General features: G+C 51.3%; 3 protein-coding genes and 1 pseudogene across 4 annotated transcripts; 2 read left to right on the top strand and 2 right to left on the bottom strand.

The window, feature by feature from the left end:
* Positions 1-5063: 5063 nt before the first annotated feature.
* On the bottom strand, positions 5064-7255 carry C8Q71DRAFT_885640 (uncharacterized protein; the record flags this gene model as incomplete). The annotated part of the gene is made up of 4 exons (XM_047928565.1): positions 5064-5103; positions 5164-5390; positions 5428-5568; positions 6875-7255. 4 exons carry the CDS (start codon positions 7253-7255, stop codon positions 5064-5066), a joined length of 789 nt encoding a protein of 262 aa, XP_047773855.1.
* A 2712-nt stretch (positions 7256-9967) lies between these two features.
* On the top strand, positions 9968-11561 carry C8Q71DRAFT_727323 (uncharacterized protein; the record flags this gene model as incomplete). Its single annotated transcript, XM_047921845.1, has 4 exons — positions 9968-10340; positions 10392-10687; positions 10735-11064; positions 11112-11561. The coding sequence occupies 4 exons, from the start codon at positions 9968-9970 to the stop codon at positions 11559-11561; spliced, it is 1449 nt and encodes a 482-aa protein (XP_047773854.1).
* Positions 11562-12459: 898 nt separating this feature from the next.
* C8Q71DRAFT_716529 (uncharacterized protein) lies at positions 12460-12882 on the bottom strand (the record flags this gene model as incomplete). The annotated part of the gene is made up of 2 exons (XM_047921111.1): positions 12460-12609; positions 12661-12882. The coding sequence occupies 2 exons, from the start codon at positions 12880-12882 to the stop codon at positions 12460-12462; spliced, it is 372 nt and encodes a 123-aa protein (XP_047773853.1).
* Positions 12883-15828: 2946 nt separating this feature from the next.
* Positions 15829-15902, top strand: C8Q71DRAFT_t145 (annotated as a pseudogene). The gene has a single exon. The product of its transcript is annotated as a tRNA-OTHER (tRNA).
* The last annotated feature ends 3017 nt before the right edge of the window (positions 15903-18919 follow it).

Genomic DNA, 18919 nt, shown 5'->3' with positions numbered 1-18919 from the left:
TCGCGCGAATGCCGACAACCAACTGATTTGTGCAACGAACTACTGATATATTCATTCGTTTCACTGCGACTACGACTGCGAATACTACGTCTCTTTAAAGTAGACCTAGTGCGTCTACTACTACATGCGGCTGTATGAAGCGCAGGGTTAGTAGGTCGCTTGGGAATAGAAGCTGAAGGGACTGACCCAGCATCAAAGTCCTCTCCTAAGCCGGCGGCGTTAGCCAGCTCGTCGTCGATGTTGTACTGACCGTCTGATCCCCAATCAAGTGGATCCTGAGTCGTAGGACCTTCGTCCTCGTCGTACGAGTTGTACGTCCCGTCCATGATCGCGTCAATCGCATGGCCTACTTCAGAACCATGACGAGAGCTTTTGGATGCCCGAGACTCTGACTCCGAATCAGAGAGGTACTCCTCAATCCGAGCGGAATTGTCAACGACCTCGGACAACGTCGTGAGACGCTGTGAGGTGCCAGAGACGTCGATGTCTTTGGCGAGCTCGAGGGCACTCTTGAGCCACCGGTGAGCATTCTTGCTGTGGCCGGTTTTGGCGGGACGGGTGGTGACGGTGTGAGACTTGCTGCCCGAAGGCGCTATCTCGACGACTTTGGAGGTGGTAGGACCCGCTATCGACGCCTGCGAGGCGAGATGCGCATGGTCCGTATGATCTCCTTGGTTGGCGCGGGACTTAACTTGCTTGCCGCTGCGTTTACCGCGCTGTTTGCCTTTGCCCTTGCCTTGACCTTCCTTCGCACCGCCGCTGCTGCTGCCATCCTGGCGCTGCTGCTGCTGGTTGAAGTTTGGTTCGCCGTGCTTACGCTTAACGGCGGAGATCTTCTTCGCACTCTGCGAAGATGACGCCTGCTTGCCGCCTTGCTCGTAGGCAATGACGACAGACTCCCGGACGTAGTCGATCTTCATCTCCGTAAGCTCTTTGGCCTGGAGGATCGTGGTGACGACGGTGTCGTACCGGGAGGGCAGCGCATTGAGCGCTATCATCACCCGCAGTGAAGCGGGGATGTCGATCCCTTCGCCCGCAAGCTTGTCAAACGCAGCTGCGATGTTAGCGAACGTCGGGTTTGGGTGCTCGTTCGGAGGGATCCGAGCATTGATCGCTGTCCTAAACTCCTTGTAAACACCGGCGGGGGTCTGCTTGTCATAGAGCGCCTTCAGCTCGTCCCAGAGGGCCTTGCTGGTCGTCTTGTTCTTGACAGCCGCCTTGACGGACGACGTCAGGCGAAGACGGATCGACCCCTGTGCCTTCTGATCGCGCTGCAGCCACTCATAGTAGACTGAGGGATTCTCTGTGTCCAGAGTAGGCTGGGGCCAGGTCGAATTGACAATGATCCAGACCTCCTGCGCCATGAGGAAGGCTGACATGGATTCAGCCCAGGCGCGGTAGTTGGAGCCATCGAGGATGGGGACAGCGGTGAAGAGGGTGTTGGAGGCCATTGGTAGAGGGTTTGAAGTGATAAACTTGGTAAATGGGGAATACTGACAACAATGTCGTCAGCCCTCTACTCAATGACTAGTGCAGCCTTAGAGGCGCAACCACCGCTATGGTGCATGTGCTGGGGGTAGCAGCAACAGAGTTGCGCTAAGACCTGCAGCGATGTACGCGCATAGTCCCCCCCTGGCTTCAAGCCACTAAGGCGAAGCCACAGGTAAGCTGGTGCGCACACTGAGACGCAGCCAGTGAGGCGCAGTACTCAGGCAGTGACCAGGGCTCATAACCTGTTGAGCAGGCAGCTCCACGCAGTGGTGCGCCCTCACAACTTACCTGCAAGGTTGCTGATGCTTGATGCACACGCAAGTACTTCGACTGAAGGTACTGGGGATTGAGCTACGCTACTGGGGTCCTTATATACATGAGGAGACCGCTTATCTAAGCTACTGTATAGTACGTTCCCACGACATACAAGGCAAGTGGCGTAGCCATGTGATAACACACAGATGACATCATAGATGACATCACGGACCCGGAGCTTCCCATAGAACCGGTCCGGCCTGTGATTGAACCCGGCAGCCCGGTAGGCGCCTTCCTAGTTCAACATCTTGGGCCCACTCTCCCCGAGTCTTGCTGGCTACGACCGCTCGTTCGCTTGCGCCTGCGACCTCCTTTAGGACCGCGCCTCTCCCGAATATGTTTTCGCTTGTTCGCTCGACGAGCACATGCTGTCTGTGCGCCGACAAGAGTGGCGCCCCTCCTCCCACCATATGCTCGACACATTACTCTCCGCCGCGCAGTCACCCTCGCTGCCCTCCGAGTCGTCGTCTTTACCGTGCTCTCGCCTCAAATGCCGTCGCCACGCCCTTACCACTGCCGCCACACGTCTCATCCACGCCATGCACGCGGTGTTGCTTGCGTAGGCATGCCCGCCCACTTGTCTGGCTGCTCGCACTTCGTTTGTTTGCCTGCCAGTCTTGTCAAGGCCTTAGGTGTCATGTGTGGAATATATGTCTATCTAAGAATGTAGATTTCGTTGATAGAAGTGTTCGTAGCCTTAGCACGATACTCACCTCGCAATGCTACGCTATTGGGTTGTTAATGTACAGTATTGTGATGGTGTGATGATGTAATATACATGGATGGCTACTCTACTACTGAAGGTACGTAGCCGGCCACAGAGGCTAAAAACTGTTAGACAGTGAGGTGAATTAGGCACGAGTTAGGTGGGTTAGGCAGGTTAGGAGAAGTTAGATGCCGTGACGCTTTCCTGATGCCAGCGGAGCTGCCCTCGCCTCGTGCCACCTTCTTTGCTTCCTGGTCAGCTCTCTCGTTGCCCTCTATGTCGCAGTGGCCCGGGACCCAGCATAGGCTGAATTTGATCCCGGGGTGGCGTCGCAACACCGCGTTGATCTCGCGGAGGAGCCAGTCGATGAGGTAATGCGCTGGGTGTGGCTTGCGGTTCTGTACTGCGAGTAAGCACGGCGTGTTGTCTGCTGCGCACGAGGCAGCTTGCGCACTGAGTTCCTGTATGAGTAAGTGGGCTGCTAGGATGAGACCTACAATCTCGGCCTCATAAACCGTGAGACGGGTCGACAAGCCAAGGTGGTGCCGAAGTACCATAGGCTCCCTGGCGCCCGGTCTGTAGAGGACTGCGGAGGTGCCAATGCCGTTGTCTATGTCTGATCCGTCAGTGTAGACTCGGTATCCTGGTTTGCAAGCCCAGGTCCTCTCGCTGACTGCCGCGTCATCCTTGCTGTCTGCGATGTAGACTGGGAACGGTGGTGTCCACCCGGGGGGGAGCCGGACCGCTTTGATCTTCTCGATGTCGTGTGGGAGAAGGCGGTACACCGCCAAGACCTCGTGGAGTGGGCTTTTCCTGCGCTGGACAGGCGTCGAGGCGTGCTGAACATGTCGGTGTAGGGGGTGCGTCGTGGGTAGGGCACAGAGGCGAGTAGCCTCCCTCGCAATGAACCTGTCAACGAGGAGGTGGAAGGGGGGAGGTTCAGGTGAGCCTCGAGGCTATCCATTGCGGTCGTCTTCATTGCTCCCGTGATGAGGATGCAGGCCTGCCGGTGTATGCGGGCGAGCTTCTTGATCTTTCCCACAGACCCGTATGTCTGTTTGCGGCCTTCGATCTCACGCTGCGGCGTGATCCAGATGCTTGCGGCATAAAGCATAGCTGGTAGGAGCATCTGCTTGTACAGCGTGAGTACGTTACGTGCCACCAAACCGTTCTTGGGCCGCGCTAGTCGGCTGAACTGCTGCAGCCAGGTCGTTCCCTTTCGGAGCGCGTATTCTGTGTGCTGCTTGAAGGTGAGTTTGTTGTCAACGTTCACACCTAGAAATTTCACAACGTCAGTGGGCGCAACCGTTCCATCTCGTAGTTCAAGTTCTGGGCCCATGTCTGCACCCTTGAGTCTCGGATCCGCGTGGAGGAGGGCAAGTTTGTTTAGCGCAAACTTGGAGTTGCGTGTGTGCGACCACTCCTTTGCACCGCCTCGTCGCTCCATGTAGCTGCGCAGCTTGCTGTTCGTTTCGCCGAGGTTCTTGCCAACTGCGAGGACACTGACATCATCAATGAATCCGAGAGCGGAGACGTTCTGGGTGTTATCAGCACATTCAAGGAGGACAAGGTTGTAGATCTTGTACAGTAGGACAGAGAGGGGGCATCCTTGGTCGATACCACTGAAGATCTCGAACAGGTGAGAGACGAAGTCGTCGAAGCTGAGGCGGGTCTTTCGACCCTGCAGTTTTCTGCGTAGCCAGTCAACGATTACCTCTGGGATGCCAAGCTTTCGCATCTCGTTGAACAGACGCTCCGGTATGGCGCTAGGGAAGGCGGCTTCTACGTCGAGGAAGAGGATCGAGACGACTTTCTTCGTCCGCCATGCGTCGTACACAGTCTTCGTGAGGAGGTGTAGGGAATCTGTTGTGGTACGTCCCGCTCGGCCACCAAAGTGGTGGTTAGGGAACAGATGCAACCTCTCGAGTTTGTACTCGAGGGTCTCGGTGATGCAGGATGACAGTATCTTGCCCATACAGTTCATGAGGGCGATGGGGCGGTAGGATTTGGCGATGGAGTAGTCGGTTCATCCCGGCTTGCGAAGGACCACTGTCAGAGACTCCTTCCAGGCATCTGGGTAGTAACGTAGGTCGAACGTCGCCCAGAATAGACGACCGACATCAGGAAAAAGGACAATCCCTATATCGAAAAATGTAGACAATGTAGCACTCATAGTGCCATCGCAAACCCCCTAGTTTATAGCACGTCATAGCAGCCACCTCATACTGTATAGCAGCACATAGTGTGCCATAGCAAGGCAGCTGTCTCATATAGCAGGCCATAGCACAGCAACTATATCACATAGCTCAGCATATCAGGGCCATAGGAAGCCATATTTCTTGTATCTACCCTTCAGATCATACCGGTACCGTTTATGAGGAAAAGTAGTATTCATTCACAATTCTAGAGACATTGGCTACAAAGGCTACTATAATTACTATATCACCCACTGCATGAAGTAATGACACGTGGGACATCCATAGGCACGACTTTGTACAGCGTGCGCACCACGGACACGCCAATGCGCTGGCCGAGCGGTCCGCCAGAGTCCCTAGGAAAAATCTTCTTCGACGCCTGCGCGATCGCGCAGACTGCATGTTCACGAGGTCAGTGTCGCTCGATGCGCAGTGGGAGATGGGGACGGTACGCACATTCTTGGTTGACCGACCTGTACCTCGCCCTCGGGGCTGAGCACCCAGCTCGGCGGCAGCCCGACGCAGTCGTTGCCCGCGCCCCACCAGTATGGTAGCCCCTGCGCGGACCACGTGTGGATGTTGCGCCCGCGTGGATCGAGTGCGTCCCCGAGCGTGTGCGCGCCGAGCGCGAGGAGGCCGGGGAGCAAGAGGGACGGGACGCGCGGCCACGGCAGGAGGAGACGCTGGGCGAGCTGAGAGGGACGGTGTGGGGCGACTCACCTGTTGTATGGCCCTACTGGCCGTTTCATCCCTCCCTCCGTAGCCCGCTACCCTCTCCACGGCTCCAGCGAAGCTCTTGTTGCGTCGCTGGAGTCCTGCGTGGCCGTTGGAGGCGCGCTTTTCGAGCGCGTGGCGGGCCGACTAATACGGATGTGGTCGCGCGTACTACGTGCCACGTCACGAGCACGTCTCTTGAAGACAGGCTCGCGGGGTGTATTGTAGAAGCGGGGTGGTCGTCAGAGGGAGTGAGGGGAGTAGCCTCAGTAGGAGAGGTGCTCGAACGACAAAGCTTGTGCGAGGGGACTTCGCAACGCTGGCAGCGCACACGTGATGCACGTCGGGGGATCCCGGTGTGAGCGCTGAGATCTGAGAGCTTTTGAAGTTTGCGCTCGCTGCTCGCGCCGTTGTCCGTTGCCTTTGCTGCCCACGCTCCTTCCAAACGTGTCTGCGCTCTGCCCCTCTGCCTCCTTCCACGCCCCCTCTCCCGCTTCCGCTCTCGAACGAGCACGTCCGACTGGCTTCCCTACTCACGTGCACTCTTTCCGACAAACTACGAGGTCGTATGAACCTTCCGCGCACCTCGCAGTTGCCCGGCCCCCACTGACTAGCGAAGATTGCACCAGATACGTCCACGTTTGGCGCGAAGACGGACGAGCAATAGGCGGCGCGACACACGAATAACAGGTACACACCCGCGCAATGTCACGCTCGCCTGCGCTGCCACGTCGCACGAGTACTGCAAAGATTGCGCATGTTTGCGCCGTGAACGTGCGTCCGTTGCTCAAGCTGCACGCACACAACGAACTGAGGCCCTCGAACAAGATGCAACTCACAGCGAGTATGGGCCGCCACGAAGGCCTGCGCGGGATGCGCAACCGTGACTCCTCAACAATATCGCCGCTGCCACCCTTAAAAGGCTTATGGGACGGCCTGATTTACGTCGAGGTGCGTAGTATATGCTTGTGATCCTCACACACTGCCCTGTGTCTCGCCTCCGTGGCCGTGCCTTGCCTATCACTCCACACACCCGCGCGTGCTCAAACGAACATTGTGCGAGCTTGCGTGCCCCGTACAACTTGCGGGCGGGTACATAGCATAGGAATAGATAAATGTACTGCTGTAGTCTGAGATAATACAAACTGTACCTTGAGAATTGGTGTGAACATAGCAGTCCTATCGACGTGTGCTAATGTCAATGTTGAATCTCATAAGTACCGAGAGATCTACACATACAAGTGTAGTCATGACTGTATGACCGTCGTATGACATTGTATCAATAGGGCCCCGCCAGCCTACAGTTTTCTATATGCTGCTATGCGCGGTTGCACTGCACTACATCGTGCTACAGCCCCTACATGCGCGACATAGATTGGGCGGGCGCTATGTGCAAAAAAGCTTTTTCCTGATGGAGGAAGGGGAGGAGGATGTCGGAGCAACGCTTATAGACTTTGTTGGGAATGCCATCTGGCCCGGGTGCCTTGAACTCTTTCAGTCTCTTGCACGCAGCCACGATCTGGGCGTCCAACACGTTTGCGAACTCAAACACGTTGTCGGGGTAGGTCTCGCGGAGGCGCCGTGCTGCTTCTGGGGGTGGGGCGGGGAAGAATGTGTCAAAGAAGATCTTGCCCTTCTCCTCGCTTTGTCGTGTGGTGGTGTCAGAGCCTGGTCGTCGCATAGGGGGTATGCTGCCCTTCCCGCCATCACTGGACCCTGCGCGGACGAACTTGCCTATCGTCCAGACGTCACATGTGTCGGCTTCCTCGATACACGCATTCCAGTGGTCGCGCTTGGCGTGTCGGATTCGGTCTCCATACTGGTTGCGTAACATGCGGTACTCTCGGGGCTTTGGCTGTTGACTGTCGATGTGGGTGTGTGCGGGTTCATTGAGAGGTTTGAGTTTGGGTGGGTCTTGGTGGTGTCCTTAGGGCTGCTCAATCCTCAAGATCCAAGACTCATTGCAGGGTCAAGAATTGAGCCCCCGGGCTGGTGTGCTTCACCACGGATGAAGATTCCCATAGTGCCCTCCCTGACTCTGTGTGGTGTTATGACTGGATATCAAATGAGCAGTGAGTTGCTGTGGATAATGCAGTACATTATTGTACACAAGTTTCACAATTTCATCAATGACTGTGAGTGTGCACAATGATGTTGAGTGCTACAAAATGAATGAATAATGGCCACAATAACTGTGATCAGTTATGCTAAAGTAGTGAACACCAGGTGAGATATATCTTCCAGTGTGAATTAATACAAACATTAGAATGCAAAGTTACTATAATGAGAATTAAATTATTGAACATTTGACTGTAAATTTCTTTTGTCATCATTGATGTCATGGTATCACACAGAGGCCCCGTATTTTTGCCTTGTTTTATCCTATTTTTGCTCATTTTCTATGGACTTGTACGGTACGCTGTACGATAGACTTCGCCTGGAACGGCTTTCTGACTAGTCACGTGACACATCACGTGCTAGGGTTTGTCTTATGACTTGTTCATCATGTGGCCTTGCTTATGTAACTTATCGTGTGCCCTGCGGCAGCACCTAGCCACCTGACTTGTTCTGACTCATACGTACACATGACCTCAGTTCTCGGATCCAGCGTAGGTAGACCTGCCCTAAACCTAGCCAGTATATATAGGGCCCTGTACACTGCCTAGCACTCCAGCTTGTCCTCTCGGAGTTGCTAGGTAAGCACTTCACATTGTACTAAGTAGAGTGCAATGTAACTCACTTGGAGTTGCTAGCATTGCGTTCGACACTGTTAGACTGTTGTTGACCTCGGTCCAACACCTTGAGGTCAAGTGTTTCTGTTTTCAGTTCTGTTTCTAGTCGCGTCAGAACTAGCTCTGTGACAATTGCTAGCATTCAAGCCATGCATAGGACCCTGAGGTCATAGTAAGCCAATGTCCACGAGAAAAGGTTCCCATTGTATATCCAATCCAACACAATTTCTCATATTGCAGCGTACTTGTCACCTGGAAAGCAAACAGCATAGCATTTCGCAATTTTCACCAACCACTACCTAGTACACGGTTCAATCACTACATTAAAGGTGCACCTACTTACTGGCTAACAGGCTACTTAGTTCAGATCTCATATTACTTAGGCACTGGATCCACATTTTGGACGTAGTCTTTGACAGCATTAAGCCATTCCACCACTCATATTACTTGGATACTGAGGCTTTATATCAGACGTAGTCTTTGGCAGTGTAAAGCCAATCCAGAGCAAAGATCGAATCTAATATGCATCACCATCATAGACAGACAAGTTCACTGCATGTGCCCACACCAAAATAGCTGACAGGTTCAATGGATTAAGTTCCACACTGCTTTAACTATACAGTCATTGTTTGATGTGTCTTCCATCCGCAGCAAGTGCTGCATTAAGAAGCAAGTTTAACCATGTTGATATGTGGGCTCTCCCGCAATAAAGCGTTTGTTGAGCACATACATATGACCCATGTTATATATTACCCACCTGGTGACTTTAGCTAGTTCAGAAGAGCTCCAAACCTGTTCCCAGACCAACCATGGGGAGGCATCAGCCAGGACTTTTGTGAATTCAATTCACTAGAAATTTTCAAAGGGATGACCAATTCAGTTGTTATATAGTCAAGACTCTTTGACTGAGCATTGGGATTCCTACAGGTACTAAATGACTTTCCCAGGCATGCACAGAATACCCCTCCAAGAAGGGTCAGCAACAACAAGGTACTCTGTCATCCTAGTGAAGAACAATCCTAGCTGTTCACATAATTGTCAACCTATTGGATACAACAATGGCTACTTATTGAACTATCAAGTCTACTAAGCATAGTTGTTAGGTACACCTAACTTGAAAATGTCTAAGTCACAAAGCCTGTCAAGTGGCTAGCTGTAATGGTTCTGTTTTTGTTTATAGACAGCTAGTTACCGAGTTTATTGCCGAGTCAATAGGAATAGTAACCTCGGTGATAGAGATTTGTATTGCCTATACAAAGCGGTAACAAACGGTAAAATCCTCGGTAATCTTCGGCAATGCAATTACCGAGATGGCGCAAAGTTGAGCTGTAATGAGGATACCAGATCCACAATGAATACAAAAGAGGGTGGGACTTTAGTCAGTGCTGCTATACAAGTATGCAGTACTGCTCTTCCAGCTGTTTGCAGAACGATAGTCACTCGCGAACGCGCGCGACATATGATGACTAAGCGCTCCGCGCTTCGGGAAGTTGGAGGAGGGCGGCGCTGACTCCATCGCGTCTCTCATCTGCACCACACCCCACCCGCCTCTTCCGCTCGACTGCGCGCACGCTGCCAGCACGACGGCTGCGAGGCAACGATCTATGCCACGCCACCCGACGCGATCCCGTGAGCAACGGCCCTGACGCGAAGCGATGACTTGGTAGGACACGTCCGCCCTTCCAGTGCTTCGTCCAGTTTCACAACGCCACCACTGACGCGACCGTAGACTTGCCGAGCACTCACCTACGCAATGGCCCCAACATGAGCACAATATATAGGGCTCTGTGAGTACACCAATATCCGTCACTGCGATGGATCTTACGCAGGCTAACGGCTCATCGGGCGGGGGTGGCGGCCAAGGCCAAAGCTCCCGCGCGAACGCTGAGTACAATCCGTTCGGTGACAAAAGCTGGATCTACGAGCACGACGTCCCACCTGAGGTTCTCGCTCAGATCTCTCCTAGCCCTCCTCCTCTGTCGCAACCTGATCCTGGCCCTCACGAATCCCCTCTCTTCAGTCAATTTCCCACGGGGCAACAAACTGCTCTGACCTGGCAAGACCACTATCCCCGTGCTGCCTGGTGGCTGAACGCCGGCCCGCCACCTCCTGATATTGCACAACTCCGTGAAGAGAGGGCTGGGGTAGAGCGGGAACCATCACCAGTTGGACCACACAGGCCGCCAGGTACGTAATTGCTCACTGTACGTAGTGTTTGCTGCTCACCACGGAGCCTAGCGCAAGCGGTCCGGGTCTCTGTGCCCCTGGATACAATGACGAGCAGCCCGCCATATCTCCGTGACCTTGTCACCATCGACAGCGACGTCAGCTGGACGGACTTCATCGACCGGATCCGCGCACGCATGGGACTCGTCGATGAAGAGGTTGATCTTGCCTACAAGATGGATGGTGCGAAGAACTCGGACGACTTCAAGGTTCTTGCGAACTTGTTCAACATGCACGAGGCCTTCCAGGAGTACATCGGTACGAACTTGAGGGCCCGGAAGAAACGGGATCTTGTAATCTACAATCTCGTAAGGTTCTGTTGTACACTCTTGTGCAGTGCTGACATATTCAACAGACAGCTGAGCGTGATGACCGTGCGCAGCCCAAGGACAAGGGGAAGAGGGGCCAAAAGAAGGGTAGCAAGAAGGGCAAGAAGGCGAAGAAGGACAAGAAGGGCAAGAAACGCCCGCGCGAGGAATCATCAGACAGCGATAGCTCGTCCGACGAGCCATCAGACGCATCCCGGCATCTCGCAGCGATGTCCGACCTGAAGGAGCACCTGCGGTGCCACGACGCCCACTGCATCAACAGTGACAAGCCGAACCGATGGTGCTATATCGACCGACGCACAGCTGGACATGTAGACGTTGACATCAAACAGATCACCTGGTGGGCACATGAAATTGTACGTGCACACCCTGACTTGATGAGCCTTTACTGATGCTCTCGCAGGCACATGGGAATGCAACCCTCAATACACCACCGGAAGGGCAGACCTACGACCCCGTCAACTCTAAGCGGAGGGCGGTCGAACGTGCGAGGAAGGAGCGGCGTGTAGTCGCCGCAGAGTCGAGCACTGAGAGGATGTCAGTGCCGGCGATCAATCCTGCATCCGACACGAACAACGACTCTGTCGTCTTCCCTACGACCGCTGCGTTGCTGTTGGAACTCAATCAAACAAGGCCGGCTCACAACTACCCGCAGTACGAGCCACGTCTGGCAGAATTGGGGTTTTGCTATACGGTCGACTTCGAGAACTTCGACCTCTCATTGTTCACGGACCATGCTGGGATGCCCCCGGGTGCTGTGCGACCCATGCTAGAGTGCGCTCATGTCCTGACACGCCGTGCGCGTAAGGGCAAGGGTCGGGCCAAGGAGAAGGAGAATGATGTTGACATGTAAAGCTGATCAGAACGGAAAGGAATCACATGTAAATTATGTATCATTATTGTAGATAGACGTACGGAATGGCTGAACGGAAGCATAATACATGTACTAATGCCCTCCTAATACACCGAGTATCCTGAGTTGTAGAACCATCCTTTTGCCATGCTTGGCGTTGTTGTGAAGACTGCATCCCAGAGCATCTGGTACGGATCACATGTGCTGTGTCGGGTGAGAAGTTCTCTTCAGGCATAGAGGCGGTGACGTCGGAGCCATGACTTGACGTGTGAGAACATCTCCTCGATGGGGTTGAGATCTGGCGAGTACGGTGGAAGGAAAAGCAGCCGGCGACCCCTGTATTATGTATGAATCAATTGAGTATACCATCAATGTCCAAGCACACAGTACGCACCTGGCCTCAACAAGTTCTCGCAGTTCCTCAGATTTGTGAATGCTATGGTTGTCCATGACAAGGACGGAGTTTCGACCCGGATATGGGTTCATCTGGTCAAGCAGTGACTCAACGAAGCGATTGAAACCATCGGCGGTGTATGAGTGGTCCTGGATGTGAAGCTGAAGTATGCCGTCCACAGAGAGCGCAGGAAGGATGGAATATCTGGTCCGTCATGTCCTCAGCGCAAATGTGAACAGTGATACGCAGTGAAGTGCTCACCTCTTCCCTCGCACAAAGAAATCATGCTTGCGTGACCGGTTACCTGATGGTGCCCAGCCATATCTTCGCCGTGTCGAGCGTCTGTCGACCCCCGATTCATCCAGAAATACCAGCTTGTCATGTCCACCGTCAAAATCAAGTCCGACTTGCAGTCGGTACTGATCGCGCTGAGCCTCATCCCGCTCAATTGCAGGCCGTGCCATCTGGAAATGAATTTATTATCAGCGGGAAATGGTGAAGAGGCTAACTGACCGTCTTCCGTGTCCAGCCTCTACGGCACAGGGTCCGCTCAATAGTTGCTATTGATACAAGTACCTGGCGACCCTCAAACAACATGTCCTGTAGCTCGTCAAGATAGATATCTGGTGTGCGCGCTACGCAGCTCTCCAGATACTGAAGAATGACATTTATGATTGATATACCTTATTTGAGAGATATACTTACGGCTGCGTCGAGTCCATTGAGTTTCCGCGGCCGTCCGTCCTGTAGCCGCTCGCGCATAACACTGCCTGTAGATGCCCACAATGCGTATACACGAAAGACAGTTCTTGTGCTCAGCCCAAGATAGCGGGCAACTTTTTTTGGACGCAGGAAGGCCAGCATATAGACAATGAGCTCTTTCGTGGGTGTTGGGACAGATCGTCGGTTTCCGTTGTAGCGAGCCATAGGAGAGGCAATACAGGTGGACTTGATTAGTATGAGACAATGGACAGTACAGAGGTGCTACAGTACGCGGCGGTCCTTGTAACGTGACCGTGGTATGCAATGTGTGTACGGACAACAGCAGTCCCGGGGAAATCTGACACGAGAGGACAAACAATGTTGTAGAAGAGCGGCACGATGGAGTCAGCGCCGCCCTCCTCCAACTTCCCGAAGCGCGGAGCGCTTAGTCATCATATGTCGCGCGCGTTCGCGAGTGACTATCGTTCTGCAAACAGCTGTCAACTGGGAAGAGTAAGCTAAGAGTGGATTTGAGTCGGCAATGAATGGGGATTATTGCCGAGGTTTAGAGCTTTTTAGAATAGAGGATGAAGTCTGAATACAGAGGATTAGTATCCAGAGGTTGATTCCGAAGGAATGGGCTTTTTCGGTTTTGAAGTCACACAACAGAAGTTGAATGGAAGTCTGAACAGCTAGCTTTGACTGCACAGTGACAATGGCAAGTTACAAAACCCTAATGTAGCAGCGCGAGGCCGTGCTTCAAGAGGGGCTCACTAAGGCAATTAATCCTCAGCCAGCTAATGGCTATAAGGCTTGCTTCAGTGTCAAGTGAGTTGCTGGTTAGGCTAACCACTTTAATTATAGTAATGCCACTGAGACGTGCTAGTATGGAACTAGTTGATACAGAGATCTATTGATGTTGGTAACAAGTTTTCAGAATGAGATGATGACTAAGCACCTTCTCTTACTGGACCCAACTTGTGAAGTCAGTCAATGAGTTACTTAAACCTTACTAGTAGCGCGAGGACTGTACTAAGTAAGGTTTCACTGTCGCAGGTCTTAGAGCGCGTCGGTAAGAACTCGGCGAGAGTGGTTGAGTGGCTAGTATGGCTAACTTAGCACTCGGGGCAAAGTAAGAGTTTGAGTGGCACACAGGGTGTGTTTCAGTGAAGAGTAGATGGTGGATTGGATGATAGATTTTCTTGACTGTGCTCGGGAATGCCCTTTTATGCCATTACCGAGGACACAGCCAATGGAGCTACATGGAAGTATATAGAAAATCAAGGAGTGTCGTAGAAGTGTATAGTACATGTCCTTGACTCATTTACACCACTTCAGAGGCCATTCTAGGAGAACAATAGGATCATAGCCTTACACTTCATTGTTTCCAACGAGGCAAGCTATGTTACCGAGTCATCCTAGTACAGCCACAGTACAGCCACTGTTTCAGGACTGTGATTCCCGAGGCATTACCGAGGCATGCAAGAGTCCGCATTTTCGGTGTACAGCCTAAGGATAGCACAGCCATTCAACACAGCTTCGGGAATGGCTCGGTAATTGTCGCACAGCCATTCCTTTCTATGCCGATACAAAACCATTATAACTCGGTAATTGATCGGTAATAACCATCATTTACCGAGCATACAATAGCTCTTGTATCAGTACTGAAGGCATCTGGTCATAATGAGTAAGAACACACTAGAAACTCGGTAATAGTCCGTTTAGTAGATACAGTAACAAGTGTTTCTAAAGCATCAAAACGTCGGTAATCAATACCTTGGTAATAAAACAATGAAAGCGCTACATTGATGTCCATTGAGAGGAATAAAGGAAAAATAAGGAGAGTAAGATAAGCACATAACCAACCTTCACTGATGCAGCCACTTGGTAAGTAAACACTTCTAACGAGTTTCTGTGCACTCTGAGGCTATCAAGCCTCTATCCCTAACACTAGCACCAGCACATGACTAACAGCAAGGACGTGCCTTTTTGGTGAAAAGTCTACACCTACCATTCAAAGCTAAGTGTCAGCTGATCATGGAGACCGTTCCGGAGAACCAATTGACTCATCCGGACTTACCAGTTGTGACCAAATCAAGACTAATTAGTTCAGTGTAAGGACAATCAGTATGCGGGCAGTCGACTGAGGACTTGACTTGGGTTATTGTTCTGCAATAAAATATTCTAGGACTTCTAGCATGTATTTAAACACTGTCATAGTGTACAGAAGAATAACACTCTCTTGACATTCAATCCATTGGTGTGAGCCACTTGATCATCCATAGCCCCATCCATAGCCCCATGCTGGACAACACTAAGTACGATTGTACTTATAGCTGTGCGCTAAGTCAATTAGTCTTGACCCCTTCAATAGTATAGCCTTGCACTACTTTGAAGGGTTTGGTAAGAGTTAGCTTCACCATAAGAGTTAAAGTCGGGTTCGTGCATTAGTGGCATACCTCAATGTTTGACACAATGTGCTCAACATAACCTGAATCAACTATACATCGCTTAACCAAGTCGATCTCATTCTCTAAGTCCGTACTCACTAGTGAGCCACTCAAAACTTAGAGAATATTTGTTCAAGCAATCTTCACACTCAATTGACCGATCAATCCTAACTCAATTACAACTCCCACTTCAATCGTTGTATTAATCCTCTATACAATGAGACAATCCTCGGTTCTAAATTTACTTAGGTGTATATGACTAACCAAAGGTTATTGTTACCAAGTAAGTATTTGGTAAGTTAGCAACCCTAGTCCATAACAGTAGTTAATGAACCAAATACTGCAAGTACCAATTTGGACTGTATACTGTTGCCAGTTCCAGCACTACCCATGGATTTCCAAGCCGCACAATTATGTCCACATAAGTACACCCAATTTCTTATGTTCCTATGTCTTACTTCCACATGAGCCTCCACCAGAGTTTCCTCTGGCTTCACCCTATTCAGGCATAGTTAGTTCACCATCTTTCAGGTCCCAACATACATGCTCTACTGCAGAGCCATCAAAGTTCAGGTCCAGGCCTCAATGCTCCCCATGACAGGGATCTTAACTTTCACTTTCATTATGCGCTGATGGGCGAGTTCAAAGCCCAAGAGCGGCTTGTAGCCCTGACGAGTTTGAAGCCCAAAGAGGGGCTTGTAGTCACATCCACCTTTTGACAGGCACTGTAGCTCAGTTGGTTAGAGCATTGTAGGCCCTATCAGAAGGTCACTGGGTCAAATCCAGCTAGTGTTGCTTTTCCTGGCCAGGTTTGTGAACTGATGCTACGATAATCAATTATTCCTGGCATACCAAACAAAGGTGAGGAATGCACCTCAGCCAAAAGCACAAATGGTGTATTTAAAGTGAGTGTCTGTGAAATGAAGTGCTACTGTAGTGAGAACACACTAGCAAGGGGCAATAGTGAATACAAGGCCATGCAAGCAAAAAATGGCATAAGTTGTTCAATACATGTGAACCTGGCAAGCCATGCTATGGAATCAATAGCTTCCTCCATGGTGGGTGGCAATTGCAGTCAGTATGCTCACAAGCAACCAGCAATCAATGGTGTCAATGAGAAAAGCTGGTCCATCAGGGGTACCAGAGCCATATGTCTGCCATACAAGCTGCGACAGATACCCTGTTGGGGTCATTCCTAAATTGAAGCAGGTCTGCCAGCTGACAATACACTGCTGCAGACAATACCTCTGAGTGTTTGTAGGACAGATGTAGTCACTGTCATTGTCACCGACAAAGGTGATCTAAAAATGACAACACAAACAGGTTGTAAGTGAACATATTCACAATTTTAGATGATGTCATGTACAAACCTGGATGGGTTCACTGCTGACAATCAAATCAGAGCCTGTTGCAGCAATTGCAAGCATACAAGATTGGAAGCTTGGAGAGTCAATCTTGCCCAGCTCAATGAGTTCAGAGTTGAATAGCCCTGCAGCTCACTTCCTCTCAAATGATGCATGACAACATTGACAAGGGATCCCAGTTTGCTGCAGGAAGTCCTTGAAAGGATTGGCAAGCTTCATGGGACCTGAGTTGGGAGCATTGGGATTGAACAAACTGGCAGCAAAACTGAGTGCTTGACAGTGATATTGAGGTTGTCTTGCAGCGTCACGTACCCAGTGATTTGTGTTGAGTAGCTTTGAATGATGAGAGCAGTCAGTCCACCAGCAAATGCCTGTGCAACCTAGAAGCAAACATCTCACCTCAGAAGGCTACAAAGCGTCATAACATGGCTTGACACACCGTGGATATGTTGAGGACATTTCCCCAATCCAGATCTCTCCTTCAGCCACCTGGCACATGATACCCTGCCAGGGGTGGTTTGTCTGTCTTGTCTCTCTTCTTCTTTTCCCTCAGTTGTGTTACTACCCCATTGACTGAGGTGAGATATCTTTCCCTACTCACTACACTATGCAATACACTTACCATAATCTCTGTATAGTTGCTGACGGCCGTACATGTACCTGAATATAGTCATGTTACCCCATTGACTGAGTGGCTTACGGCTATACAGCTCTTACAGGACAGGGTAAGACCATTTGCACGGGGCAGGTTGAAACCTGAAAGAAAGGCATTGCTACCTAGCAAGGCCCAATACAGCAGAATTGGGGCAAGGCCAGCATGACTTTTGGCATCCCAATTTGCATAGTGGGCAACCTGCAGCACACTTCATCAGAATCACCACAAGAAATACCAGTTTTGCAAACGATGACTCACATCAATTCTAGCATGGACCTCAAGACAGTGTGCAAATGATGTGAGGTTGTCAGTTGGGCTCATGTTGTCTAGTTCAACAATTCTTGCAGCAAGGCAAGGGTAGAAATCTTCCATGACCTCCCTTGTGATCACTGCAAACTTGCAGCCATTCAGGAGGTAGATGAGCCAAGCACCATCAATGTTACGCGAAGCGTGACACCTAGAGCACTAGCTCTCAACCTAACCCTAAACGTAGGGACCTTAGGTTCTAATCATCCTTGGATGGGGAGGATGGTCAAAGACGCTGCTAAGTCCGTCTAGCAGGTCGAGTGGGGAGTTTCTGATATCCAAGGAGCTGGTGAAGCTTCAATAGATAACCAGGTCGAACTGAGGTTTGACCGCTACTGTACACAGGTCTTATATACATGGGGAGTTCAGGGCAGGTCCTGGACGAGTCACAACTACCTAGCCAATAGGAGCACGGGGGAGTGAGTCATGACGAGTCAGGGACAGAGTCATAAGTGATGAGTCAGGTATGAGTAAGAGAGGAGTCACGACGAGTCATACTGAGTCAGAGATCACGTGAACTGCCCCGGGTTGGACCAGAGCGAACAGCGAAGGAGTCCGAAGACTGGAACCGTAGCGTCATGGGGTTGGGCCCATGTTAGGATAGTACACTGCTCGAGTGCAAATACGGGAAAACAAACGTTGACGTAACAATCAATACCTGAGACAGCCAGCCCATTGACAAGAGATAGCCCTATGATTACTCCAATAATTGCAAGTTGTCATCTGCAAGATTGATCAAAGCTGCACAAGGGAGGACAGGTGAGAAGTTGTAATCCCTCACCAAGTTGTGCTGTTTGAGATGACAACAGATATTGTTTGAAGCCAGCAAGTAGGATTGTGATAGTCTGTTGTTCCAAGTCATCTCCTGAGGATACTGTAATCAAGTGCCCATGTGAAAGAGCCTGTACCCTGTTCAAAGAATGATGATCAGTCAGAGGTTCAATCACTCAATGGACAACTTACACCCAGAACAAACAATCTTCAGTGAGGATTTCTGAGAAATCATGGTTGGCTGCAGCCTGACTGAGCATGTCCTTGAAGACAACTGCACAGTGTGATGTATCAGTACCCTGGACTTGCAGGTCAGGAGGGGCTTTGTTGCCAGAACAAGCAGCCTCAAAGACAGCATTCCTGAGCTCTGCAAGCAACTGGCATGGCCAGGCAGGGCTATAGTATGGCCCCAGGGATGGCTCAAATGGAACTGACCAGGGCAGACAAGGAGGTACCAGGGAAAGGAAAAGGCTAGGCTGTGTGCTTTCTGGCCAAAGCCGATGGCTGTGGTACAGCAATGGCTTCAAGAGAGGTAGCATTTGCAGGTGAGAATTGAGAACACGGGATGCAGAGGATCAGCTTACCAGGTGATCTCGTTGTGGGCGGGGCCCACGGGCTGAGGCCAGAACCGCCGGAAGATGGAGAGTCAGAGAAGGCCGGGGACGTTAGCTGGGAGACAAGGATCGGGCCGCGGCAACAGGACTGGAACGGGACGT

This window comes from Rhodofomes roseus, assembly GCF_022264815.1.
Source record: "Rhodofomes roseus strain CIRM-BRFM 1785 chromosome Unknown C8Q71scaffold_30, whole genome shotgun sequence".
Taxonomy (NCBI): domain Eukaryota; kingdom Fungi; phylum Basidiomycota; class Agaricomycetes; order Polyporales; family Fomitopsidaceae; genus Rhodofomes; species Rhodofomes roseus.
The sequence above is the reverse complement of the archived record's forward strand: the minus strand, read 5'-3'. Positions and strand labels throughout refer to the sequence as shown.